Source organism: Peromyscus californicus, unplaced genomic scaffold, assembly GCF_007827085.1.
Source record: "Peromyscus californicus insignis strain IS unplaced genomic scaffold, ASM782708v3 Scaffold_10__1_contigs__length_136768540, whole genome shotgun sequence".
Taxonomy (NCBI): domain Eukaryota; kingdom Metazoa; phylum Chordata; class Mammalia; order Rodentia; family Cricetidae; genus Peromyscus; species Peromyscus californicus.
This window is the reverse complement of record NW_026294391.1, coordinates 86,324,921-86,352,529: the sequence shown is the minus strand read 5'-3', so window position 1 is coordinate 86,352,529 and position 27,609 is coordinate 86,324,921. Positions and strand designations below refer to the sequence as shown.

Here is a 27,609-nt window from a genome sequence, read left to right as displayed (position 1 = left end):
ATCACAGAATTTACAAACTATACCCATTTGCTCTTCACATGGAAGTTTCTGAAGTCTGCTTGTCAAGAGGGCGCAGCTGCAATTTTCACTGTATAGTACTGAAACTGATGGCTTCCCTTTGTGGAATTAAACATTTGCGAAAGGGTGTTTAGTGCACTTTTAGCATTTCTAAAACTACACTTATAGAAGTAACTTTTTTCAAGACAAAATATGAAAAACACATTGTTTATTGTAACTTCTATACCACCTGAGCAATGCATGGAAGGCAGTTCTCATGCCAATGTAGCACCCAATTGGCAGACTGGAAAAGACACAGTACTTTTTGGAATGCACAGATTCGTGAGCATCATAGTATGGTAGTGAGAAGGAAAAGCAGTTGTAGGTCAAGGCTGGACACAACTTTGTATCCTCCCCCCCCCCCCCCATCATTTCGGAGAAATGGCTTCCTTTTTGGTACAGCAAATTTTGAAATTAGCATCTCAGCTGATCCTTGCCAATACCAAGCAGCAGCTTACTCAGTTTTTTGTTTCCTTCTTTATTCTGCCCCTGGGCACCCTAGGAAGGCTGTACCTCTTCATCAGACCAGCCAGACATTTGCTCATTGCTGCAGCCTCTCATGAGAAAGAATCTGTCCTCCCAGGAAGCTGACCCTGCCATGCTTTCAGCTCTCAGGGATCCCATGGGGCACAGCGGAGGTGAGACCTGCAACAATGGACCAGTCCCCAGGGGACTATGCCTTCCATTAGCCAAGAATTCCAGATGACTGAATGTGAGGCCACGGGGCCCAAGGGGCAAGTGAATAAAAACTGCTTCCTCATTTCTCCTTATTACCATTGCCTCATGCTGGTCCTTTCTCTCTATGTCAAACTTATCATTCTAACTTGACGGAGGGTGATTCATAGGTGGTAAACTTGAGGATCTGGGTGCCAAGGGTGAATCTTTTAAAAAGTGTTCCTTAATTGCCTGCCCTGTGCTGTGGATTTGGCAGATAATGTGTCCCTGCTCTCAGGAAGCTCTTGACAGAGTGGGGGAGAGGCAAGGAAATCAGCAAGTGTGGTATGCTGAGGAGATGGAAGGGGAGGGACCCAAGAGAATACACAAGGGGTCTCCTAACTAAGGGCAGTGATGTGGTTCCACAACTCTTGCTTGACAAAGCAACAAGAACACTGAGTCCAGATGAGTAAGAATATAAGGAATACTTGGTAGGCAACACGTGAAAATACCCCCAGACTACAAAGAGAGAATAAACAGTGTTAGACAAATCAGTGAAACGAAAACTAGGACTAGCTAATTTTGCAGGGTCTTGTCCTGCGACCTGAGAGAAGCAGGGGTACTGCTGAGGCAAGGGAAGAGACAGGATCAGGGGTGTCAGAGGACGGGGAAGTCACACAAAGGAGGAAAGTGCGGCCGTCTTCTCAGCTTCCCAGCCTGGTGCTCTGCCCTGAAAGGTCCCAGGTTCTGTTCCTGTCTAAAAGTGGGTTATGTGACGCTTAGGGACACAAGGAGGAAAGGTGAGCAGGGGGGAGGGTGGCTCAAGATGTTACCAGGGTAATTAGTATTTTGCTTTGACCCACCATACAAGCATTGAAGCATATAACATTCTCAGTCCCAATTCCAAAAGCTCAGCTCACTCATCAATATTTCAGCATTTATCTTGAAAATTCTCTTCTTTGGCTTTCATCTGTAATTTGAAAAATCCTTTTCCTTAATAACACAGCAAAAAAAAAAAGAGAGCCGCTGCACATGAATGCCTTCTTATTAATCCCTCCCTCTGTATAGGCAATAGGACCCCCTGGGCAAGAGCATCTAATCTTCCCAAATCTCTTTCTGGGGAGGCTGGAGAGGCTACGGCCAGCCGGATGACAAATTGATCAGAATAAAGTGGCACTGATCCCTTCCCCCAGCACACACTCAAACTCTGCAGAGCTGGTAGGAGAGTTGCCACCGAAGAAAAGAAAGCCTTCCGTTTCTCACTGCTAGAATTCAGGAGGAAAGTGTGAGAGATGTAAGACAGAGGGGGGCTAGAGGAAGAAAACAAGGAAAGACGGGAGGGGGGGACGACACAGGGGGTGAGACACGGGGAAGGAACAGAGGAAACCTGACATGGGAAAAAAGATGGAAGAGGGAAAAGTTCAGGGAGAGGAAGAGAGCTGATGCGTGGGGAAACTGGACAAAGAGCAGCCAGGAGGAAACTCCTGGCCTCACTTCCCACCTGTGATCCCTCTCAAGCTTACAAAGCCAATCTCTCCGCCATGCTCTTCCCGTACCTCCACCCAGGACAGTTGTTCCTTCCCACAAGCAGGCCTGGGAATGGACACTGAGGAGGAAGGATTTTGAGAGCTACAACAGGTGACAGGCTCCAGAGATTACCTGAGGGAGGGAAACCACGCAGGGGAGAGAAGGCACAATTACCAGGTTGGAGGGGATAAGAGAAAGATAGAACTGGGCAGGTAAAGAGAGGGGCAGTCTGTGGGCCACCATCCACCATGCCTCCATCCATAGGGTACAGAAAAGCAGTCCCTGCAGTCAGCCTCTTCTACACCTTTGTTTGACCTTAAGCTGTCATCTTTAGGATACCATGGGGCTCCCCCATGACCTCTGTGGGGTCTTTTTCCCTTAGAAAAAGCATTAATTAAGACTTTACTCTAGTGCCCTATCTTGGCTCCAGGCTGAAAAGAAGACTGTTGGGTACAGGGGTAATAAGGCTGCCTGTGTATGAGCATTCCTCCCGGAGAGTTGGAGGCTGGACCTAACACCTCAGGCTCTCCCCAAGCGGCAGCTCAGCAGCCCAAGCTCCTCCCCAGTACTCAGACAAGCTGGGAACCCCACTCCAGCTGCTGGCGACTGTGCCTTTAAATTGCTGCTTTCGGAGGGTGCATCTAGGGGGATGTGGGAGGGAGGGAAACATCTTTCTACCGGGCTCCTTCCTCCCTCCCCTCCAAGACTCTCCAGGGTTTGCAGAGTGATTGCTACCCAAAGAGAATCTTTTCTGGCTCCCTGACCGGCAGGCTGAGGCCCTCCTCAGTCCAAGACAAGTCCAAGCCGGAGCTGGAGCTGGGAGGGTTATGCGTGTCAGGTTCAGTTCCAGAGGAATAGTTCTAGACCCTGACTGCTAAGGACAGGGCAGGAAAGAGTCAGGAGAGGAAAAAGAGCTCAACTCCTAGCCCAGCCACACAGGCTCCTTATTCCAGCCCAAGTTGGAGAAGGGCTCTATACTGTTGGCTTTCCCACAGGGATACCTGCTCTCACCTTGGCAGCCAGGCTGAGAAAGGACTCCAAGGTCCCTCTGCAGCATGACAACTCTTGTTCCTGCAACCCTCTTCCTTCTTCTCTGGACCCTGCCAGGGAAGGTCCTCCTCAGGTGAGCTCAGTGGGGTGAGAAGGAGGTGCATGCAAACACTAACTGGGGGGCTGGTGGTAACAGATGGGCTAGCTGGCACAGTTTCTTCTAAGTTTGCAAAAAAAAAACAAAAACCAGTCTGGAGGGCATCGGGGGTGGACACACCCTCCTTAGTCAGGACCCAGGAGCTGTCCAGTACAGATGCAGCTCCAGTGCCGCCGGTGGAGGAGCTTCTATATGGGTGAACTGCATGGGCCCGGGTAGGGGCTAGGTAGCTGAGTCCTAAAATGGAGGTCATTTGTCCTGTAACTGAACCCTATATCCCTACCAGGTGGATCCCTAAAAATGACAGAAACATATGTCAGACGCCTGCCAAAGAGGCTGCAGGTGGCATAGGTTTGCTACAGGACCACAGCAGGATGGAGCTGGGCTACCTGAACCTTAGCTTTCTGCAGTCACCCTGCCCTTGTACACATGGCTGCTCACTGTCCTTTTAGAGGAACCAGGTAGCAGTTATTTCCTGAGTTTGCAAGCAAGGAATTCTTGGGGCTCCTTGTAAATGTCCTGACTGTTTGCCCCCTTCTCATAACAAGAGCTAGTCTAGGTTCACACGTACACTGAGTAGAAAAGACAGCTACGGCTTGGCTGAACGGGTCTTTAAAGGAATACTTCATGAAGTGGAAAGAGTGAATGCCAGAGCAGTGTCTTAACCCAAGGAGTGTCCCAGAACATCTTGCTTCTGAGGCGCTTTCTGCCCCGTTGTTTATGGACACACTGGATGGCAGGCAGGAAAGGGTGCAAAGTGGGCCAGTATGCTTAGAAGTGAGAAGCAGCTCCAAGTGGGATGGCGACTTAGAGGGAGGTGAAAGGATACAGACATGATAGACATAACGGGGTCACTGAGTTGACCCTTGGAGAGGGGAGACTGCCTCAAGATCCAAGAACAAGTGGCACAATTACCATGTGTGCTTATAAACTGGATGTAATCAGGGGAAGAGGGGCTCTTAGAGTCCTAAGTTCAAGTTATCTGTTGGATGTATGGAAAGTGAAGCCTAGAGAAGGGTAGTGACCTGCTCAAGGTTGCTCAAGCACCCAGGAGCTGAACCAAAGTTCTCTCCTCATACCACCCAAAGGCCTTGTATGAGAATTGTTAGTCCTTGATCCTTCTAGGTCCTGTCAGTGTTTGGAACTTTTCAGGAATGAAAAAGTGGATACAGTGGTTTCACAAAGTAACTCTTAGTCATGTTTCCTTAGACAGGACAATCTTAGAAGATGCGGGACCAAAACAGGTTTGGAGGCTAAACTAAAGACAGAAGATGCACAGCCTCTCCTAGAGTCCTAGGACAGGGACTAGTGGAGAGGTGACCTGAGTGAGGCTGAGGACAGTAGGGAGGTCTCTTGCTCTGTAGGCAGGGCCATATGGCGTCCCAGCAGGCAGGTGGCAGATGGCCAACAGCAGCAGCAGAAGCACCTGGCTAGTGTGGGTATCCTGTGGTGAAGCCACAGACTTCTGCCTGCCCCAGCATCACTACCAACCTCCTTGGATATCCCCAGTCTGCTTATGCCACCTGCTCTGGCTACTCCTGCCAGGGGCCAGGGTGGCCCTCTGTCCCCAGGGCAAGGGATTCCGCCTGCTTTGGGGATTCAAGCAGAACTCTAGGAAGTCACAGCGGGACAGGTCTTGACCATTCCTCACTCTGGTACATCACCTTGGGCTACTTGCCTTGTGACAGTACTAGGACAGACACATTGAGTCTTGAAGTTACTGGCTCTGGCTCTGAATTTTGGCTTTACCATTCACCAGCTATAGGCTCCTGGAGAAGTCACTTCGCCTCCACCGCACTGGTCCCCCATATCCTAATCTCCATACAGTCAGTCCTCCGCATCCATCAGCTGCACATCTTCAGATTCAAGCATCCTAGACACAAAATATTTAATAGCACCTGTGCTGCCCATATTTGGATTTTCCTTGTCCTTATTCCCTAAGCAACCATGTGTATAACATTTACAGTGCATTAGGTATTAGAACCCAGAAATGATTTGCTAGTACACAGGAAGATGTGCACAAGTTATATCCAAAGACTACAGCATTTTATATAGAAGATTAAAGCATCTGAAAATTTGATTATCTACAAAGGAGTCCTAGAACCAATGTCCCATGGATATAGAGAGCCAATTGTAATAGAGATAATGAGGGAGGACTGGTGTGAGAATTAACCTAGCTAAGGCTTGTGAAGCACTTAATGTGGTACCTTAGCTTCTTTAATGATTCTACCAGTCACCGACTAGAACACAGACTTATTGGGGAAAGAGGGCCACTGGCTTAGAGGAGCCTAAGACACAGAAAGACAGCTGTCATCCTGCCGCTCAGTCCCACAGTGCAGCAGTTGTGGCAGCTGTGGAGCCAGCTATGTCTGGCACAGTGATGACAGGAAGCTGCATCAAGAAAGTACCTGCTCTAGCCACAAGTCTGGCTGAGTGCAGTCTTGAGATCTACCTCTCTGCTCGGGTTTTGCTGAGTCCCTGGGGCCTAGTCTGTGTGTTGGCTAGTACACCAGTACATGGGTATGTGGAAGGGACTTCTCTGCTCCTAGAAGGAAACTCGTGTATGTGTGTACAAGTGTTTGCCTATGTGTGGGCACAAATGCATGTGGGTGCGCACTGACATGCATGTGTGCATATATGTGTAGAGGCCTGAGGTTGATGTCAAATGTCTTCTTCAATCGTTCTTTATCTTATATATTGAGGCAGGGTCATATCTAGCCAGTTGGAGCTCATCTAGTTATCCAGCTTGCCACAGGAGAGCTAGACTCGCCAGTGGTAGGATTATAAGTGTTGCCATGTCCACCAGACTTTTACCTGGGTGCTGAGGATCTGGACGCTGTTCCTTGTGCTTGTGCTATAACAAGCATTTTAGTCACTGATCCACCTCCTTGGGTCTCTTAGGAGGAAAACTGACACAAGAAAAGAGGCTAGATTCTATGCCAGGCCAAAACATACTGACATCATCCCCCAATTAAGCTGTTAGGTAGAGAAAGATGGGAGTTTCCCTCAGTACGATCACTCTATTGGGAAACTCTCCCATGGCTATAGATCCCTGCTTATTTACCATATTCACCAGCCTGTAGTAGCCATGAGCCTACACTTAAACACAGCTTCTTGCCATGCAAAAAAAGAAAATAAATGTCACAAATGAAGCCTACCCCAATAGAAGCTGAGTCCTAAGTCCTGCACATCTTACAGAAAGCCCAAGCAACCGATACCAGGTCTCAGGGAAGCTGTTTGTCCTAAAGCCCCTCCTATCCTTGGCTAGGCTATATTAGCAACACACTGGGGAAGATGCCATTCTTCTTTGAATGTTTTCCAAGCGCCTTCAGGAAGAGAACACTAAGTAGCTCCTTAGTCCACTGTTTGAGTCCTGACTGTGTCACTCAGAAGTTCTGAGACTTTGGGCAAGGAACTTTCAAGCCTGTTTTCTCATCTGTAAAATGGAAATGAGAGTCCTAATGCCATGTTTTTGAGAATTAAGAGTAAAAACATATAATCTATGTGAAAGCCATTTCCCAGGACTATTGTTGGGTAGCCATGATGGCTCATAACTGTTTGTCTGTTCATTTAGTACACCAGAGGCCCATTCTCTTATCTTACAGCCTGACGGGCAGATTCATCCAAGGGTGATGGAGATGGGAAAGCACAATCTGTAATCAATGTAGAAAACAACTATCCTCAAACTTCTTTTCTTCTCCTGTCCAGTGTGGCTTTGGCAAAAGAGGATGTCAAATCTGGGCCCAAAGGGTCCCAGCCCATGTCCCCCTCTGATTTCTTGGATAAGCTAATGGGACGAACCTCTGGATATGATGCCAGGATTAGGCCCAATTTCAAAGGTAAGAAACATCCATCTACTAAATTCCCTCCATGCTTACTGTTTTGGGTGGCACATTACTTAGCTAGTACTCGATGGCCAGCCTTAAGGAAGGAGGCTGGAAGTCCAAGGCTAGATCTTTTAGCTCAGAAAGAGCCTCTATTCCCTATTGCCTGTGGGTCCATTTGCTGTCAGTCTTTTCCCAGCAGTGGCCTGATCTGAAGCTCAGAGAGGGATTTTTGGAACCTGGGCTCAGCTTTCTGGAATGCCCTGCCAATGGGCTGTGCTTTGCTACCCTTAGGCCCACCTGTGAATGTGACCTGCAACATCTTCATCAACAGTTTTGGCTCCGTCACTGAGACCACCATGGTAAGGGGTCTTCCTATTCCCCACTTCCATTCCAGCGTGAAGGGGAAAAGCTCACCAGATAGCAAGCATTTCCTTTCTGGTGTCCTCTTCCTGCTTTGTGATCCCAGCTTAAGCCCTAGGAGATCTGAGCTGATGACTGAGAGGTTATTGCTAGGCCAGGGTTGTCCTAGCTAAATGCAAACGAGTCTAAGAACAGTTCATCGAATATGCGAAGTAATCCAATGCAGAGTGCAGGCTTCTGAATCAGGAAGACCTGAGTTCAAACTCCAATTCTGCCACCTAATAGTTATGGTAAGCAGATTGACTTATCTTTCCTGGTCTTTGTTATCCATATGCAAAGCATAGACCATGAAACCATTCTCCACACAAGAAAGATGAGCGGTTTAAATAAAATGATGCATCTGAGGAAAGTACTTAGAGCTGAGGATGTGTGGCTCAGTGATATAGTATTTGCCCAGCATGCTCAAGAACCTGGGTTCAACCTCCAGTCCTACAAAAAAGAATTTAGCAGAGAGTCTGGCATATAGTAGATATTTAAGTGAATGTATTTTCCCTTCCCATCTTTGCCATATTTGGCCAAAGTGGGCTTTCTCCATTGGAAAATATCTACTGCCCCCAAGACGCATCTCCAGCATTTCCTCCTCATGGCCCTTCTGCTCATGTTGGTTTTACTGGACCCATGGGAAAAGCACTGCCTCTGATAGGCCCTCCTCGCCACTCTTCCAGGACTACCGGGTAAATGTCTTCTTGCGGCAACAATGGAATGACCCACGTCTGGCCTACCGAGAATATCCTGATGACTCTCTGGACCTAGACCCCTCCATGCTCGACTCTATCTGGAAGCCAGACCTCTTCTTTGCCAATGAGAAAGGGGCCAACTTCCATGAGGTGACCACAGACAACAAGTTACTACGCATCTTCAAGAATGGGAATGTGCTCTACAGTATCAGGTGCACCTAATATACAGCAAGGGGATTTTGTATCAAGAAGAAGCAGCCAGATGGAGATGGAAGGGTGGGAAGATGGCCCGTGCTATACAATGTGGCACCCCAGTAAACTGATGTCATTACTCTTTTACTGCTCCCACCAGATTGACCCTCATTTTGTCCTGCCCAATGGACCTCAAGAACTTCCCAATGGACATCCAGACCTGCACAATGCAGCTGGAAAGCTGTAAGTGTCTCTAGTGAACAGCAAGGCAAGGCCTAGCTTAACAGCTAGTTAATATCCTCTGATGATATTTCAGACAGCAGAGGGACTTGCCCAAGCACACACAATCACTTCTGGTCACGGCTAAGACTAGAAGCCAAGGTTCCTTGACACCTAGCCCAGTGTAGTTTCTGTGTTCCCACATGACTTGGGTTGACTATTCCATAGAGCTGGGGAACATAATGATGCTCAGTCTTTTACAGGAACACAATGTCTCCCAGCCTTTTACAGAATGTGCTTGCACTGGCCATGGGCACTTACCTGAAGGGTGCATCCTCTGTCCAAATTTCTTCTTGCAGTCCCTAAAGTCGCTTTACCTTCCTCTCCCAGAATTAAGACATTGAAGATGCCCGTATATATGCCAGTTTGGAACTCCGATTCTCCATGAGTACCGATAATGATTACAGAGAATGAGAGGACAGCTTCAGGCATATACATAGGACAGTGCCTAGAGAGGTGAAGTCGGCCAAGGTCCTCTATACGAAGGTGTCAACCTACATGGGCTGGCAAATGTGAAGAAAAGCCAAAAGATGGCAAGGGTGGGTCATCATTTACTTTCACTCTTCACCTGTCACCTGGGTGAGATGACACTGACATAGGAGACATCCCTCAGAGAAGAAAACTTGTTGCACTGTTTCTAGCACATGGGGACAGTGATGCGAAGAAAGTGCCCTGTGGTCCCACCCTCTAGAATTCATACATCATCTTTACAAGCAGGTTCCCATTATCCCTCACAACTTTAAAACTTAGTGGAGCAGCCTCTACTAGCCTCATTTTACAAAAACGTGGATAACCCACCTGAAGTCGCACAGCTACAGTGGACCTTACACTAGATTCTGTAAACCTTGGTCTCCCCTTACATGTGAGAACATGGTCATCATGTCTGTAGCAGGAGCCTTCATGAACTGCAAGTAATCTGTGAGCAACTTGGCATGCTCAGCTGTTAAGTCTCCATTTTTTCCAACTCAAGTCCCTGGCTAGGAGTCTGTGGCATGCACATTCTCCCATGCATGACTGGAAGGACAGAAATAGCTCTCTCTTCCCTGAGGTGAAGTGGCAGAAGTCCTGGCTCTGAGGCTCAGCTCAGGACATGTGGTTGGTACACATGCTTACTCCTCTGGGCTTAAGAAGTGGCAGGAGGTTCCCAGCTGGGGTCCTTGACATCTTTCCAAACTTCTTGGCCTGCATCCTAAGTCTGCCAGAGTAATTGCTCTCTAGGCATTTGCCGAGCTTGAGACCTACATAGTAGTGTAGGATTTTTCTGACTTGCTCAAGCCTGTGAGACAATTGAGACAATTGAAGACATACCCTCTTCTGAAATATCCCCTTTTCCAAGATTTAGTGTGCCATTTCTAAACCCCAAACCTTGTTCCTCAACTATGTACACTTGCTAACTTTAACTCCACCTCTATCCTCACCCAAAACATACACTCTGAAGCTCTTTGACATCTCTGTCACTTGCAGTTGGCTACACGATGAATGACCTCGTGTTTGAGTGGCTAGAAGATGCTCCTGCTGTCCAAGTGGCTGAGGGGTTGACACTTCCCCAATTTATCTTACGGGATGAGAAGGATCTAGGTTATTGTACCAAGCACTACAACACAGGTAAGAATCAGACAGGTCTTTAGTGTTTATAAGGTACTAGAGGGTCTCAAAAGGAGACAAGGGGACAAGGCAACCAGGTTCCACTAGAGTCTCAACAGAATAGAAGAGCTATGATGCTCCATGTGTCCTATACCTTATTTCATCATGGAAGTGGCTATCAGCACCACTTTCATGAAGAGAACACAGAAAAGCCAGAGATGGCTCAGCAGGAAAACTGACGACCCAAGTTTCCTCTCTAGAACCCACATGGTGGAAGGAGAGAACTGACTCCCACAAGCTCTCCTCTGTCCTGCACACATGCACTGTGGCATGCTCATACTCACACATATACATATAGAAAAAATGAATGACGGGAAGATAAACGTTAAAAAGAAAGTTACGGAGGAGGGGGTAGACTTTCAATCAGTTGCCACACAGGTAATAGACGTCAAATTTACAATTCAAATCCAGATCCAACCTCAAAGCCCATGTTTGTATCGCTCTCATATGCTGCACAGTAAAGAGGCCTGTGACAGTGAGCAGCAAGAGTCTCCTTTTTCCGAGGGCCAGTTCGGTGTGAAAGCTGGGAAATCTACATTTAGGAGTTGTCAATAGCTGTGCTCAAACAGAGAGGATGCAGGTAGCGGACCAGGCACACTTTCCATAGTCACCTCCACTGGCCAGCCCTCCTGGATTGTCTTCTTTTCCTGAATATGGAGCATGGGGAAGTGGAGAGGAACTGTTCTTCATAACGGGACAGCTCAATCCTCCAGCTTTCCTAAGAGTAGCTGGTTCCTCATCTCCTTTAGCAACTTAGCTGTGTGGGATTTGGGCAGGAGGAAACAGTTCCTTGAATTGACAAACTACACCTGGAAGGAGAAATCAGTAGAAACTTGGGAGGGGGAATGGCAATCTGTAAGTAGGTGAATTGTTTTCAAGCTTTTGTATTCACTATATTTGCCTGGGGAGTCTTTTAAAAACAGTGATTCTTAGGCTATAACTCTCGGAGATTCTGATCACATATACTACAGAAAATGCTTAGACATTTGCATGTTAACAAGTATCATGAGGCTTATGATGCAGGTAGTTCAGGAAACACCATATTTTGAGGAACGTTAGTCTAGAGGCTAGTTTTTTTTCCTACTTATCTATACAGGAATTCCACCCTTAGAATGTATTTTAAGAAAATATTACAAAATATCTCATTGGTTTTAGTCACTAAGGTTTCTCTGTCACTATTAATGCTAACAAGAACTTGGAATTATTCTAACTATTCACCCATATGGCAGAAGTAAATTAAGCAGTGTGCCTGCTTGGTAAAATAGTATGCCATTGTGAACATGATACTTTCACAGTTCTTCTATCTTCATGGGAAAGTACAAATTTAAAAAGGGAATAAGATTCAATGATGTGCCAGGCGGTGGTGGTGCACACCTTTAATCCCAGCACTCGGGAGGCAAACAGGTGGATCTCTGTGAGTTCGAGGCCAGCCTGGTCTACAGAGTGAGATCCAGGACAGGCACCAAAACTACACAGAGAAACCCTGTCTCGAAAAACCAAAAAAAAAAAAAAAAAAGATTCAATGATGTATACAGAGCATGACTATACTATGATAAAAACAAAGCAAAAATATGTATTTAATATCCTAGAAAGGAAATACTACTACTAAATATTTCTAAAGTAGTGTGAGTTCAATAATATAAGCCTGATTTTAGATTCTAGCTTGTTTATATCCTGGTTGGATCCCATTGAGAAAAATAGTTGAATCTCTTTATGCTTCAGTAGCCTTATCTGTAATATGAGAGATAATCATTTTACCCACCCCAAAAAGTGCTACAGGATTTAGTTAAAGTATTAAAATCTAGTCACTTAGTAGTGATTTGATAAATATGAGCTTAAGAATGTTATTCTTTCTCTTCTCGTTTTTCTATATTAAACAAATGTTAATCTTATAATTAAAACTCAAACTATTATTGCAATAAAGAATGGAGGAAAGCATGGGAAGAAAATACGGGTACATAATAAAGGCATGTCCCAGGAAGAAGCCCATGGCGTTGAGTAGGGGTAGACTAAGGGATGAGCAAGATGTCATAGAGACAGACAGCATGCCAAAGCCGCAAGCAGGAACAGTTCAAATCACTGGTCTTGAGCAATCAGGAGTTAAACCTTAGAACAGCATCAAAGCACACAGTTGCCTCTCCATGTTCACATGTTCCATGTCCGAGTGTCCTTCCAACCTCAGAACGAAAGCATTAATTAAAATTTCACCTGTGCTGAACATATATAGACTTTTCCTTTTCATTAGTCCCCCAAAATCTAGTCTAACCACCATTGGCATAGAACTTACATTGTGTTATATCATAAGCAAGCTAGAGCTGAAAAGACAGGGCTTAGTGGGTAAATGAGTTGAGTTCAGTTCCCAAGACCCATGTGGTGGAAGGAGAGAACTGACTACTCAAAGTTGTCCTCCAACTTCAACACAATTGCTATGGTATACAAACACACACACACACACACACACACACACACACACACACACACACACACACATAAATGTTTAAAATGAATAATACAGACCTAATATAAAGTATATAGAAGGGTATGCATAATTTAAATACAAATATGATGTCATCTGATATAAGGGATTCGAGTACCCATGGATTTTAGTATCTGTGAGGGGGTCTTGAAAGCCATCTCCCAATAGATATTTGTAGACAGCTGTACAAGTCTTCTGCTTTTCCTCTTGTGTTATCCTAAGCCTGTGGTTTTGAGAGAAGCTGTTAATGAATGTTTCCTTAGCTTCAGAGCCATGGGAAGCAGGATAAATTAAAGAGGACTGGCATGTGAAAAGGAAGAACACTGAGATAGATATGTGCCTAGAACCAATGCATTTTTATGGTGGAACAGAATAGTGTTTCCTTGTACTCTATGGGAACCTGCTTAGCAGAATCCAGAGCTGATCTATCTCTGTTGCAAATCCTTTCCAATTGTATACTAGCTTGTTCTTCTCGCTTGCTTAAGACACAGGGAATGTTTATTCCAGCTGTTACTAGAGATTCAGGGACATGAGCAAGTGCAAAGAAGGATGGTGAGATGCAAATGAAGTCCAAACTAACTCTTTCATAATGATGATTTAATGGTAGAAACAGCTACTGTGCTCAGCACCTCGACTACAATATTTCATTTAACTTTTTCTAACAGCCCAATGATGGAGTTGATATTCTTAATTACTCCGTTTTCTAGGCAAGAAAACAAGTTCAGAAAGCTTGGGTGGAAATCGGCATGGTGATACAGCACAGAATTCCAAATTTGATGTCACCCTGGGCTACGTAAAAAAAAGACCTTGTCTCAAAAACAAAAGGCGTAACAGTCAAAAGGCTTGGGTAAATTATTCAAGATCACATAGCTATTAAGGGAAAAGTTGAGATTCAACCCCAGAGGGTCTGAGTCTGGAGCCCTCTTACTCTTTATCCTCTTTCTGTAATTGTTACTTGAAAGATCTTATGCTCTAAGGTAACATTCTGGAAGCAAGAAGGCAATCTTTATGGCTTGATTAGAGAGCTTTCACAGTAGCATCTGGCATTACCTGGGGCCATTTTGAAAGTATCATTTATTGGTCAGCTGAGGATCCCAGAGGTTGGTTCAGCAGGGCTGCCCTATTCCTGACCCACATTCCCTCAGGCTAAGCTGCAGTCTGGGAACTCAGAGCCTAATACTTCATTTCTTTTCTTACAGGAAAATTCACCTGCATAGAAGTGAAGTTTCACCTGGAGCGGCAGATGGGCTACTATCTGATTCAGATGTACATTCCCAGCCTACTCATTGTCATCCTGTCCTGGGTCTCCTTCTGGATCAACATGGATGCTGCCCCTGCCCGCGTAGGCCTCGGCATCACCACTGTCCTCACCATGACAACCCAGAGCTCTGGATCTAGAGCTTCTTTGCCTAAGGTGAAGAGATATGCAAGAGAAGCTGCTTGACATAAAGCCTCCTATTCCCCATTCATCGCATGCTCCCCGCTGTGCTACTCCCTCTTTACCCTGGATTTAAGGTTGTAACTGTGGATAAGCAATAGCTGGCATGCAACATTTCTTCTTCTCCATAACGTACTACTAATAACAGTACAACAATGTGAATGTTGCTGGCTAGGGAATGAGTAGAGACAGTGCCTTACTAAATACTAGCATGTCAACATCAAAAGACCCGTATCATACAAAAAGTTCCATTGTCTCATAGTACAGATGAGAATGAAGATCGGAGAGCTTAAATGACCTCCTCAAGGTCAATCCTGACCAGAAACAATCAAAGAAATAGTCGAGTTTTGAATCAAATTCTGTCCCCTTTCTTTAACAATTAAGGTATTATTACAAAGTGCTCTAAACATAGTGTTTATTTTGGGGGAAGGAGAATACTTTGAGGTTGCAAATATAATAGCAATTAAAGACAGTAGACTCTGATCATCTGGGGCCCATTAATGTTTTGACTGTGCAGAAAAATTTGTGCTGATGGGAGTAAGAAGAGTTCTCCCTGCATCATGTATTCATGTAGGGAATTTAAAGGTCACCTCAAAGTCCTTATGGTCAGCGCGGCTTGGAGAAAATCAGGGAGTGAGGCCATTTTTTTTCATTCAATAAATATTTGTTGAACACGTACTATGTACCAGGTACTGTACTTGGTCATGGAAGAATAACAAATCTTACCTTGAACATATCCCCTCTTATTCTGATTTGCTGGGAACCTGGCACTGAGAAATGCTGTCTCTCATTGGTTGTTCCAAATAAGACTTTTTTTATTGGAGACTTAAGCAGTGTGTAATATGGATACTGACAGCATGTTTATGAAATTGCTATAGGGGAGTTTAAATGTAGGAGAGTAGAGTCAGGCAGATTTAGGTTTTAAATCCCAGCCTCATTATTTACTAATAGTATGACCTTGGGTAAATTGTCTCTCAGTTGCCTTGCCTATAATATGAAACTAAGAATTCTACCCCCTCTATGAGGTTATTGTGAAAAATAAATTATGTATTAACATACAAGGACAGTCTTTGGCACATAATAATTGCTCAAATGCTAATTACTTTTATAATTATCAGGTGTCAGAGTTAAAAAAGAGTGAGTTTTGGATCTGGGAATGAAGCAGATGGTTTTTCATTTGCTAGGAAACCTTTGAGTTACTCCCAAGCCCCCTACAGAGATAAACAGGGATCAAGTTCAGATTAGGATCAAGCAACTGAGAAGAAGTTGCCAGGGATCCCTTCCTGTATGTGTTTCCCAAATGGACTTGGGTCTTAATGAGGCTCTTAGAGGCAACTATCCCTAGAGGAGAGCCATAGGGCCAGCCTGAGCTATGATACTTGTATTACTATAATAGCCTTATATGGGGATCACTGCATTAAGAGCCCTGCCCCAATTTTTTGTCTCTGTCAAGTACGAAGATTCTTCATAACCCAAGAAGATACTGCAATTTATGCCTTCTTTTGAAGAGAATTTCCTTTCTGGTTCCCCACTGTAAGCAAGCACAATCCATCTGCGCCTAGGTATCATAGTTTCCTCATTTTAAAAAAAATGGACTTGTTAAGAGGTTGTTTGCAACATTTAGTACCTTCTTGTCATATTTTCATGACTTCTGAATAGCCGCATTGGCCAGTAAGCAAAATATTCAGGCATGCACCCTAAAATGAACAGTCTTGCTAACTAAATCCATGGAGCAAAGGAATCAGCAAGCCAAGGAGCTCTTGTTCACCCCTGAGTTTGCGCAACATTAGGTTTCCTTGAGGGTGTGAGGAAGGAGATGAGGGTGGGCCAGAGGCATCTGACAGCAACACCACTCTCACTCAAAACACAACTCTACCATCTAGAGATGACAGCAAAAGAGATTTCTTTGAAAGGGAACTTAGGTAGGGTAGTCTTTCTCCATAGTCTCCAGAAACCATTCCTTCAGTGCCTTGTGTAACACCCTAAAGACACTGACTTCCATCTCTTTGCCGGGCTCTTGATCTCCACAGCTGCAAGAGGAAAAACTAAATGAAAGACAAGACATAAAGCTGCACCAGGGTACCTTATGTATTTGTGGCTTGTTAATGATAAATGTGTCATTAACACATTTTAAAAAGGTCCCTGTGATTATATCACAACCCTTTGGAGGTTCTCTATTACCCTTGTGATTTAGCTATGTTACACTTACCATGGCCTTTGACCTCTGCTTACCTCTTCAGCCTCATTATGCCTCTTATAATCTCTGATCCTGCCACAGTGAAATAGTTCAGTGAAAAACACTGGGATGCCTTCTTCATAGGTGGTGAAATGGAGACAGCACCAAGGAATTCTTAATCAGAGTTACCCAGTAACCCACTACTACTCACTCTTTCAGTGGAACTGCCCAGAAATGAAAGCAGGGTTTGCCAACTTTAACACCTCAGTTGCAGCAGATACTTCTGGTGTGTGTATGTTTTAGAGGGAGGAACGATATGTACTGTAGGATGCTTAATAGCATCCTGGTCTTCCACCCATGATATGCCAGTAGCTATCACCATTTTAAAACCATATTGCCAAAATTTTTGGTAAACATTGCTAAATGCTCTTGTGGGTAGAACAGTTTTTTCCAGTTAAGAACCACTAAGATCAGAGGTTAGGGATATAGCTTCTTGGTAAGCACTATGCCTGTAATGCATGAAGTCATGGATTCAATCTCCACTATCACAGAGAGCCAACAAGTAGAGAATCTATCCAATGAAATCTTTTCCTTCCCTGGCTGGGATCTGCAGCACTCTCAGTGCCCTATAATGCAGAAGCTGATAAAAAGAAGTCACTTTTCATGAATCCTACTCCTGACAGGAAGCTATATGGAGTGAGCTCAAAACTACACAGGGGTAAAAGGCTCTCACTACACTAAAGCTCTGTCCCTCCTCTTAGAGCCAGCTAGCTGTACCCTGTTCCTGGAGAGGTTGGTGTTCAACCTTGACCAGGCAAGTGGGAAACAAACACTCCTAAGAGCTCCCAAAGGCAGGTGTTCAGAGAGCAGTAGGAGCCAGATGGGTGGATGCTGAGAGGGCCTTGCAATTACGGAAGTGCCATGACAAGGGCTAGGTGGCACTCCTCAGGATTCTGCCATTCTCTCCAAGGTGAGAGACGAAGCCTTAGCTTACCATTGCATTCCATTCCTCAGCAGTGACTCCTGCAAACGCAGCAGAAAACTCCACAGGGTTAGCAGGACAAAAGGAATGGAGGAGCTCCTAGTCTGCCAGCGAAGCTGTAACCTAGGTAAATGTCAAGTTCACTAATTTGAAAGCTCAGAACTTCCCAGTCCCAATACCACCTTCTAACTCAGTGATCTCTGCTAAGACCCTTTCTCTATGAGTATTAAATGTCTCCACACACCTCACACAGGAAATTGTGAACCCTCCCAAATTATCACTGTGGCTATGAGAAACCCAGGGGATACCAGAGGGCAAACAAATACGATTTTGATTATTGCTGTTTACTAAGAGGGAAGAATCAGAAGGTAAAACAGGAATGCAAGAAGAATAAATAAAGGAAATGAAGGATAGGGAGGAAAGGCTCATAAAAGCTGAGGGTAGAGACTGCTGAGAGACAAAGGATGGTAGGCCAGTCTCTTTGACATAGGCCTTCAGATAAATATACATATCGTGATAGACTTCTTTAAAACCACAGAAGTTTCAGGATAAAACTGAACAGTAACAAGCCTTTGATATGGGCTGGAAATCCACTGGCTAGTCCACGGAGGACTCCAGAAAGGATAACTGCTCTGTTGATGGATGTTGCAGGTCTCCTATGTGAAGGCGATTGACATCTGGATGGCTGTATGCCTGCTCTTTGTATTTGCTGCCCTGCTTGAGTATGCTGCAGTCAATTTTGTCTCTCGTCAGCACAAAGAATTTTTGAGACTTCGTAGAAGGCAGAGACGCCAACGCATGGTGAGTACCAACAGGGTGGGTTCCACTTCCTTTCTCCTTCGGACTCCTTCCTCCCTATCACTCCTCCCACAAACTGAGTCCCAATCCAGGCGTCTAGTGCTGGGCAATCAGGAACCCTAGATTCTAGTCCCAGACTAGTGACAGTAAGATTAAATACTTAGTTCCTCTGGTTCTGTTTCTTTTAACTATCCAATGGGACATTAACCCCTATATGGCAGTAGAGGGATTAAGAGTATGGTATATAGTAAGCACTTAAAACATGTTAGCCAGGGCTAAGCATGGTGGCACACACCTTTAATCCCAGTACTCGGGAGGCATAGGTAGAAGAATCTCTGTGAGTTCGAGGTCAGCCTGATCTATATAGCAAGTTCCAGGACAGCCAGGACCACATGCAGACCCTGTCTCAAACAAACAAACAAACAAACAAAAACATATTTGCCAGTATTAGAACCTTATTGACTTAGCACAAATGCTATTGCTTTGAGAAGTACTTGTAGGGTAAAAGGGTCAGCCAAAAGAACACACCCTGACCCTGAAAACAGAGCCAAAGAAGTAATTTGGCTCTGAAATCAGAGCCAGTGAAAGAAACACACTCTGGCCCTGAAACCAGAGCCAAAGAAACACATGCTACCCCTGAACAACTCAGCACAAAACTAACCAATCCCTGAGCAGGAAAACCAACCAATACCTGACACAAAACCAACCAATTCCTGAGCATGAAATCCAGCCAATCTCTGAGCTTGTCCAAGCTAAGGGATTGAAGTCTGGCCAATTCCCACCCTGGAAATCTTCACCCTGGAAAACTCTGCCCCTAAGAAGCCCTGTACTTGTTCAGTTGGGAGCTGACCTTTTCAACCCTGGCAGGGGCCTCCACTCTCCTGGATTCTTCCCTCCCAATAAATCTTTGAATGATGTTTGGGTGAGACCTTCTTTCGCTGGAGCAGAGCAGAGAAGCAACAACTTTAGCCAGAACCAGAGCAGAACAGAACTGCAACACTTGCACTGGAAAAACCTCCTGGCGGAGCAGACTTGTTAAACTTCTAGGGACCTGAGCAGAACTGTAACAACTTCCCTGGGAAAACCCTCCCCGGCTGGGATGTTACACGTGGGAAACCTTTCCCTGGAGCAGGACTGTAAGCTGCTATGATTATGGTGACTTTGTGGTATTCCTGGGCTCCCGACTGCCAAGATCCCTTTCTATCCCAGATGCAAAGCGTATAGTAGTAACAGTCGTTTCTGGTTTCCCTCACATCAAGAAGAAAGGTATTCTAAGTTGTCCTACTGGTAAGAACTCAGTCCGACATTGGTACCTTTCAAGGGGAGCACTGTAAGATGGTCCCCATGAACTGGAATTAAAAGATCACTATTTGCCTCTTTTGACTGGTAGAATTTGGCCTGATCATCAGGCACTTCAGAGTTGTCAGGCTTGAGGTGGTGTTCTTCCTCACTCTTGTTTGTTAGCCTCATTTCTTCTATAGCAGAGTGATCACCAAGGGGAGATAGAAGAGGAAGTTGTCATGACAACAGAAGCAGCTTTCCCTCAATTGCCCAGACAATAGGCTAGGTAAGTTTCCATGACAACAGAGGTGCCTGGGCTACCCAGAGAAAAACAAGCTCCAATTATGGCAAAGCCAAAAGCTTTGCTACTGGTTGCTTAATCTTTAGAGACACAATGTCTCGAGTTTTGACTCCTTGTTTTCTGCCTAATCCAGAGGCTTCAAAACCAAAAGGCCAAGCACATAATTATTTTTGGAGGATAGAAAACAAATTACCCGAACCCACTGTTAAAAATCTTGACTCTGGGGGCAGTGGATGTAGCTCAGGGGCAAAGTACTTGCCTAGCATATACATAAATCTTGGGTTTGATCTATAGTAAACACACAGAGACACACACACACAAATTCTGATTCTAGTCTATCTGAGACATACTAATACAAGGACTCTGTTCTTCCTAACACCCAACTCCCACCTCAGTTGATCCTAGAGCACCCCACCATGACTTGCAATGATCACACAAATTGCATGATTTCACATTTCTTTCTGGGGAAGACAGGGCTCCTATCTCATGTAGATTTAATATCAATTCTCTGCACTTTTGTTCTTTCACAGTTTCTAAATAGTGAGCCCTCTAGTGGATGGATACAGAACTGCATCTTTTTGAATAAGATTCTTTCTTCCAGAGACCTGCCTGTAAGACTTCCTGCCTCATAGTGGGGATAGGAAAACACATACAGAATTAGCAAAGAGAAAGAAAACAGGATTCTCTCTTTTCTAAAATAACTATCTCAGCATCTTCTTTAGTTGTGTGAAACTTGTCTGAAGGTACCAAAATCTTAGATTCACAGGAGTTTTTGATTTTGATAATTTTTAACGTTGCCTTCCTAGGAAAGGAGAGCAGGCCATCAAATAGTCCAGAGTCCCTTTTCTACCTAAAATGCCTGTGTTGATGTCCCAGTAACAAACATTACTACAGTTATTACAGAGCTACTCAGCTTGACCTGAGTCCCACCTCCTACCCTGTACCCATCCAACCAGCTACTGCCCACATTCTGTCTGCTCATGTTTATATGCAGATTGGCCATGAGCTTATAATGGAGTGAGCCACAGTACTCAGTTATTACAAAGTTTCTTAGCAGTAGCTTGATGCCTACTTAGGACACTGTGGCTTGCCTAAGAGTGGACTGTGGCTTTATTGATGTGAATAAAACCTGAAAACCAAATCTGTGCCATTAATAATATCCCTTTCTTGAGTTTACTAAAGCTAATGCAACCCCAGTGGAACTATACAGGAATCTTGGAGGCCCTAAACTGGCTAAACAAGTTGATAGAGAGCTCATATTTGTCTAGACCCTCTTTTGGGGGCCTTGATGTTCCAGTAAAAGAACTAGAAACCTTCAGTCTGAGAAAACTCAATGGAAGAGGAGAGAAATATTCTAATTCTCAGGAACCCAGAGTCAAGGGCCAAATCGGGTTCTTCAGGAGCCAGTCACCTACCCACCCAGCCTAGGGACGGTCCTTTTCTTTCTAACCTCTCCTCAATCCCTTGTCTCGCCTGCACAATGGTCTTCTCCCGCAGCACTGCCTAAAATAACAGGTGTTTTGCATGCGCTTCTGCTTTGTCTTCCCAGATGGCCTAAATGATTCAGAGGAAAGGGGGAAAGCCTTTTTCTCATTATCCCTGCAGGGCTAGCCCCTGGCTCCGAACACAGCAGCTAAAGGCAAAGGCTGTTGAACTGGATAGACAGAACTTCTTGCTATTATGAATCCAATAACTTGAGAACTAGAAAAATTACCAAATACCAGCAAATCCTCTCAGACTTACTCTCAGAACCTTGTTCACCTCTCCATCTGCCATTGAGAACTCCACCCCATCTCCAATTCCTTTTCTTCCTGCCTGTCTCCCTTGACTATTTATCACTCTTTCCCATCTTCATACCCCACCTTCTCCACTGGGCATTTATTTCCCAGGCTGGCACGGGTATAGCTTCCTTCTCTAGCCTCTCATAACTCTGCACCCAGATAAGTAGAAAAAAAATTGCGCTCTATTTCAATAAACATGGAAATTGCAAAGTAATATTTAATGGCACACTGTCCCTCCCCAACACATATACACTCACCACTCAGAATTTGTCGTAAATATCTAATATCCAAACCCAGGCCCCTTTATCCTTGGATTTTAGGCTACTCATCTTTGCTGGGCCAGCCATAAAAGATACATATGAAAATTAAAAAGAGCCAAGAGCAGCTTACTTTACTGGATATAGTTTCCCTTCTATATGAAGTTATTTTTTTCTAGCCTGGGAAATATTTCCAAATAATTTCCCTCAGATTTACTGGATAAAAGGAGAAATAATACGATTTATAAAAACAGAAATAGCAGTTGCATCTTTCTCCTTTAGAAGTTTTTATCTCAATACCTATATTCTGTGGTTGTATCTTCTAATTGGTGGGCTAGGTGAAGAGTGGGGTACAGGGTCCTGAACTGGAATGCTAGGAAGATTTTTTTTAACTTTACTTACCCCTCTCATTTTTCAATTCCTTCTGAGATACCTTGCTTGCCTCTGGTTCTTCTTCTGTAAAATCGACCCAGCAAACCTCTCCTGTAGAAAAAGTGTGAAAATTAATTACAGATTGCATGTGAGATGAATCAAGAGCCTTGATAAAAGAGGCTAAAATGATAAGTGAGCAAAGCCTTCAGGCTGCCAAACTGTACCAGTTCAAAGTTGAAGAGCAGGACAGTGAACTGGCTCTGACATACACACATACAACTCTCTGTAAAGACCCTGATAAATCAAGAACAGGACAGCAAAGCTCTCTGGTGGGAAGACTTTAACTTTTTCCTGTGTTTAAAGTGCTACTGCCTTTGCAGAAGCCAAAGGCTATGGAGACATTGTATAGTGAGGCAAATAGTAATTGTTTTTTCCTGCCAAGTATTTCATAACTGAGTGAGATTCCCTTCTGAGTGGACTCTTTAGTTTGGGACCCTGACAAGATATTAGCATCACCGCAACAAAAAGCCACTCCATTCCTTATATCCTGAAGCATGTGGTTCATCAGCCCAGTTGTCCATTCAACAGACATCTACTGAGTGTCTATTAGGTTCCAAGCATGGCGCCTGTCACTGGGAATATAGTTGTGAACAAGTCTAAATATGAGATAACAGATGGCAGAGGAAAGAATAAGGTTTGTTTGTGAATTTCTGGCCTGAGTTTGTTTGCCACTGATGCCCAGTACCAGGCTTGCCCTCCTAACAGTTCAGTTTTGGGCGATGTTACTATGACCAACCATACCAATATCTCACCTATAAAACTACTTTTCAATCGGGTTCTGTAGCTGCAGAGTCCTTATTATAAAGATCCCACAATGTCCCTCGAATTGTGCAAAATGTTTAACACCTTCTTTGTGTGCATTTTACACATACACATGTGACATACCCACACAATATACATGTATCTTGTTCTTATAATGTATAGAACTACATCAGGTAACTAGGGTGATTTACTCTTCCTGTTTTAACTTGAACTTCTCAGTGTTAGCGATGAGAGACTCTAGTCTCTTGGACCTCCTCAGTTCTGGGCAAACTTGAGTTGGTAGATGAAATCATACTATGAAAGGATATTTCATTTCAGGCAATGTCTTAGCTGAAGCTTTTACCACAGAGAATTCAATCCTTTTAATTTATATAATAATCTTCTATGTGAAGGATATATTTTTTTGTATATGAGAAATATTCTTGTGGGTATTTCTTCCTCTTCCTCCTTCTCCCCCTTCTATTTCTTTTATTTCTTTCTGCCCTTATTTCCTGCTTCCCAGCTGTGTCATAGCTACTCAATGTTGTCAGCCAATGGTTGTATTAATAGACTTCGTTGTCTACACCATACTGCTTACTACCTATACAAAACATACCTCCTCTATGTTAATGTGTCTATCAAAGACCTGCATTGTATAGGAATGTAATGCATATTGGGTAATAAGTATTACTGTAGATTCACTGATTCCCTTCGCAGGTCAGCTAATTTGTAAAGAAATATACAGATCTTCAGAAGAGTGATAAATTTTAACCTATGTTGCCTAGCTCACTTGGTCATTTAAAATTTTTAGAATTCGCCGGGTGGTGGTGGCGCACGCCTTTAATCCCAGCACTCGGGAGGCAGAGCCAGGCGGATCTCTGTGAGTTCGAGGCCAGCCTGGACTACCAAGTGAGTTCCAGGAAAGGCGCAAAGCTACACAGAGAAACCCTGTCTCAAAAAACCAAAAAAAAAAAAAAAAAACAAAAACAAAAAAAAATTTTTAGAATTCTTAGCTTTAAGTCAAAATCATTTTTTAAAAGTACTATATACAAAACAAACTAATTCTAAAGCTTTTTAAATTCACTAAAGCCAATTTCACCAAGTCAAAATATCTCAGCTTCACTGCCTGGTTTTTGTTGTTCTGTTTACCTGTCAGAAATAATCTGCTATTGAGATGTTGACACTTTGGTTGATTTTAGATGACTCCAAATGATGCTACACATATTCAAAAAGCAACTAGGTGCATGTCTCCAAATGAAATCATATCACTTATGTACAACATACAACTGCTTATCTTTTATATATATAATATATATGTATGTATGTATGTATGTATGTATATGTATATATATGTAAATTTTGTGGTAAACAAAAAAACATGTAGTAGGCTGGTGTAGTGAGCCATTTGCCTGTATTACATTGGATATGAGACATTTATGTGTGGTCTGGCTGGTTTTTACTTTGGCCTCAAATACCATCTTTTATCTCCTGTAAATCTAGGAAGAAGACATCATACGAGAAAGCCGCTTCTATTTTCGTGGCTATGGCCTAGGACACTGCCTACAAGCAAGGGATGGAGGTCCAATGGAAGGTTCCAGCATTTATAGTCCCCAACCTCCAGCCCCTCTTCGAAAGGAGGGAGAAACCATGAGAAAAGTCTATGTGGACCGAGCCAAGAGAATTGACACTATCTCCAGGGCTGTCTTCCCCTTTACTTTTCTTGTCTTCAATATCTTCTATTGGGTTGTCTATAAAGTTCTAAGGTCAGAAGATATCCACCAGGCACTGTGAATAGGGTGGAGGCTAGAGTGTACAGCTTCTAGCTTCCTGCTTTCAGCTGGGTGGGCTTTTCCCTTCCATCAAACTCTGTCGGGAGCTTGAACAGTTCCTTCTTGACCTCCCACTCATAAGGTCAATCACCAGTTCCCAAGCTATATGGGAACTGCCCAGTGCCAACGGTGGCTGTACTTACAAACATGGCTTATCTACCCAATCCAGATTTACTGCTTACTCTGCCATTTCTCATCGTTCATCCATGGGCCCGAGGCCAGAACGACTTTCTGTCATTGCTGGGGGTCCTCTGTGAAGAATATTTAGACTCCTGGATTCTCGGCTTGTCATCTTCATCTTGTCCACTTCCATTCAGAGCCTGCCCTTTATTTGGCACTTCTCTCTCTCCCACTGCAAGCACAAATATGGAGTCCTTTCAGTCCACAAACCCTGCCCTGAATGACTAGTCAGATGCCCTTACTGACAGAAAGACAAAGGCACAGGTTCCCCACTTCACAGGGATGTGGCAGTCATAGGCCGCGCTGGGCTAGAGCACTGTTACATGGCCCAACAGAGCGAGAGAGGTCCACTTCGAGAAAAGCTACCGTTTTCAGAACCGAGGCAAGAACCTAGGACTCTCAGAAAGTCTACCCTCCCAGATCTACTTAAACTTTCTAGTTCCAGATACCTTGGTTCTAGTCCTTAATCAATTTGCATGGCCACTGGTTTTGTTATGCTGCTGGGTAGGAAAAGAGTAGGGGGAGGCTCATTCCTTAAGAAATGGATTTGATGATCTAGGAAAGGGAGATGAAAGGTACTAACACCTAAGAAGAGTGGAGGACAGAGACAATCTTTAGAGAGACTGTTACTGGTTTTCTTTCTTCTTTTTCTCCAAAGTCTCTTTCTTTTCCAGGACCTTCTGACTTTCTCCTTGGCAAGCAAATACTGGTGCCATGCCACTTTGTCCTGGATGATGCAGGCTTCAAAGTTCCTGAGGAGGAAATGGGCATGTAGTGGGTGTGCCTTTCTAGATATTTCGAGAACTCAACCTACCTCAGGTAGTAGTTGCACGAGTTAGAGCCATATTTGGGGTTGTTTCTTTCCCCCTTTGTGCTTCCCTATCTTCTTCCACAGGATTCAGGTAAGGGTAGAAGAAAGGTCAGAACAGAGCGGGTTGGTGTGTCACTCTGTGTCACAGGGACGCATGGGCCTGGTACAGGGAGTTCTTTGAAGTGATCTGACTCTGAAGAACACAGAAAGATACAAATGTGAAGATAGCAGTGGGAACACCCAAACAAGTAACCTCTGCAATGTGACGGATGGCCTTTTCCCTGGAGCCACAATAATAATGAACTACGGAACCTGAGCTCTCTTCCCTCCCTTCCAACTTTCCTCCTCCTCCTTTCTCTTCCCATCTCCCCCTCTTCTCTATTTCATCTCTGCCTCATTACTTCACCCCACAAGTATTCCTAATCCAAAGTCAATTAAGTCAATGGTCAATGTAAATTCTATAGTACAAGGACAAGATCAGCCTTCTTTCTCCATTTCCATACTGAATTTGTCTTATTCATTGAGATACCCTTTGGTCTCCCTTCATTTTGAAGACAGTACTTTGGAATGACCAAGGAAGCTAGCCTAGATTTTTTTCTTTTTCTTTTCTTTTCTTTCTTTCTTTCTTTCTTTCTTTCTTTCTTTCTTTCTTTCTTTCTTTCTTTCTTCCTTCCTTCCTTTCTTTCTTTCTTTCTTTCTTTCTTTCTTTCTTTCTTTCTTTTTTTTGAGATAAGGTCTTTCTGTATATCTTAAGGTATCCTGGAACTTACCTGCAGTCCAAGCTAGCCTTGAACTCATAATCCTCCTATCTCAGCCTCCCTGGTGTTAGGATTAACAGTGTATACTACCATATTCAGATCTAGAAATTACTTTTATTGGTCACATTAACACTCTCATACCAAGAATCAAAATTTTAAAACTGGTTTATAGGAAGGGATTAAGTTGAAAAGGGAAGAGAGTGCCTATGTTCCCATTTCTGCCCAGGTAGTGCCAATCAATGAGAGGCCCCAAGCAATACCCCTTTGAAAGGAGCAGAGAGCATCTCTTTGACACTGTCCCTGATGGGGCTGGGGTGTCAGGCTGCTGCAGCCCGGAGGCGGGGGTGGTGGGGGTGGACTATGGAGATGAGCTTACTACACAGAGCTCTACTTGTTACAGATCTTGTCCAGATGGGCCAACTACACAAATCTGCCCTGTTGGAAGTCTCAGGAACAATGCCCTGGAGACAGCTACAGTACTGAGCAATAAAGGCTGTCCAACTGGGACTCAGAGCAGGGCATCAGCTGGTGCTGGGTGCCGAAGAAGCCAAAGTACCAACCAACATAATAGACCAAAGGAATTCACAAAGCCACTCAGAGCCAATGCCAGGTGGAAGGTACGATCCTTCTCACTGGAGTCCCTAGGCAGAGGAAGTATTTGCATAATGCCAACATCAGATCCAGGGCAAATGGCTTTCATTTTCTTTACTCTTTCCACATACTCACAGGGACTAGAGAAATGCTAGGTCTCACTGAAGGGGTTTGACATTTAGCAATCTATTCAATCACAAAGTTGTTAAATTTGGTTCCTTCTTACCAATGAATTGGAAAAAGGTGACAGAAGAGTCTCACTTGGAGGTCATGTCCACTTATCAGTTCTCTTGTAGTACTTACCCCTCAGAGACCAATACTAATTTCTGCCTGAATCACATCTGATGTAATTC

General features: G+C 44.2%; 1 protein-coding gene and 1 long non-coding RNA gene across 22 annotated transcripts in view; one reads left to right on the top strand and one right to left on the bottom strand.

Annotated features, from left to right (window-relative positions):
• On the top strand, nt 1-25,092 carry LOC128109123 (glycine receptor subunit alpha-4). The gene is made up of 9 exons (XM_052736306.1): nt 1-3,361; nt 7,094-7,224; nt 7,504-7,571; nt 8,298-8,521; nt 8,662-8,744; nt 10,245-10,385; nt 14,100-14,314; nt 18,148-18,297; nt 24,588-25,092. The coding sequence occupies exons 1-9, from the start codon at nt 3,294-3,296 to the stop codon at nt 24,876-24,878; spliced, it is 1,371 nt and encodes a 456-aa protein (XP_052592266.1). The 5' UTR covers nt 1-3,293; the 3' UTR covers nt 24,879-25,092.
• LOC128109141 (uncharacterized) overlaps nt 1-27,609 on the bottom strand; it is an 86,976-nt gene that overhangs the window by 40,989 nt on the left and 18,378 nt on the right. For 11 of the 21 annotated variants that reach the window (XR_008217696.1, XR_008217695.1, XR_008217717.1 and 8 more), the window contains 5 exons: nt 25,727-26,100; nt 25,099-25,268; nt 22,317-22,397; nt 9,042-9,283; nt 5,135-5,258 (listed from right to left, as the gene is read on the bottom strand). This is a non-coding gene — a long non-coding RNA (uncharacterized LOC128109141). Of the gene's footprint in view, nt 1-5,134; nt 5,259-9,041; nt 9,284-18,589; nt 19,233-22,316; nt 22,398-25,098; nt 25,269-25,679; nt 26,101-27,609 lie in introns of all 21 variants that reach the window. The other 10 variants (XR_008217694.1, XR_008217712.1, XR_008217689.1 and 7 more) reach the window with 6 other exon arrangements.

What these genes read in the sequence shown, in the direction of transcription:
- LOC128109123 (XM_052736306.1), top strand. Translation starts at nt 3,294, where the DNA reads ATGACAACTCTTGTTCCTGCAACCCTCTTCCTTCTTCTCTGGACCCTG. An exon ending in CCAGGGAAGGTCCTCCTCAG is followed by an intron (nt 3,362 to 7,093) that starts GTGAGCTCAGTG and finishes TCTCCTGTCCAG; the next exon opens with TGTGGCTTTGGCAAAAGAGG. An exon ending in GGCAGAGACGCCAACGCATG is followed by an intron (nt 18,298 to 24,587) that starts GTGAGTACCAAC and finishes CTGTAAATCTAG; the next exon opens with GAAGAAGACATCATACGAGA.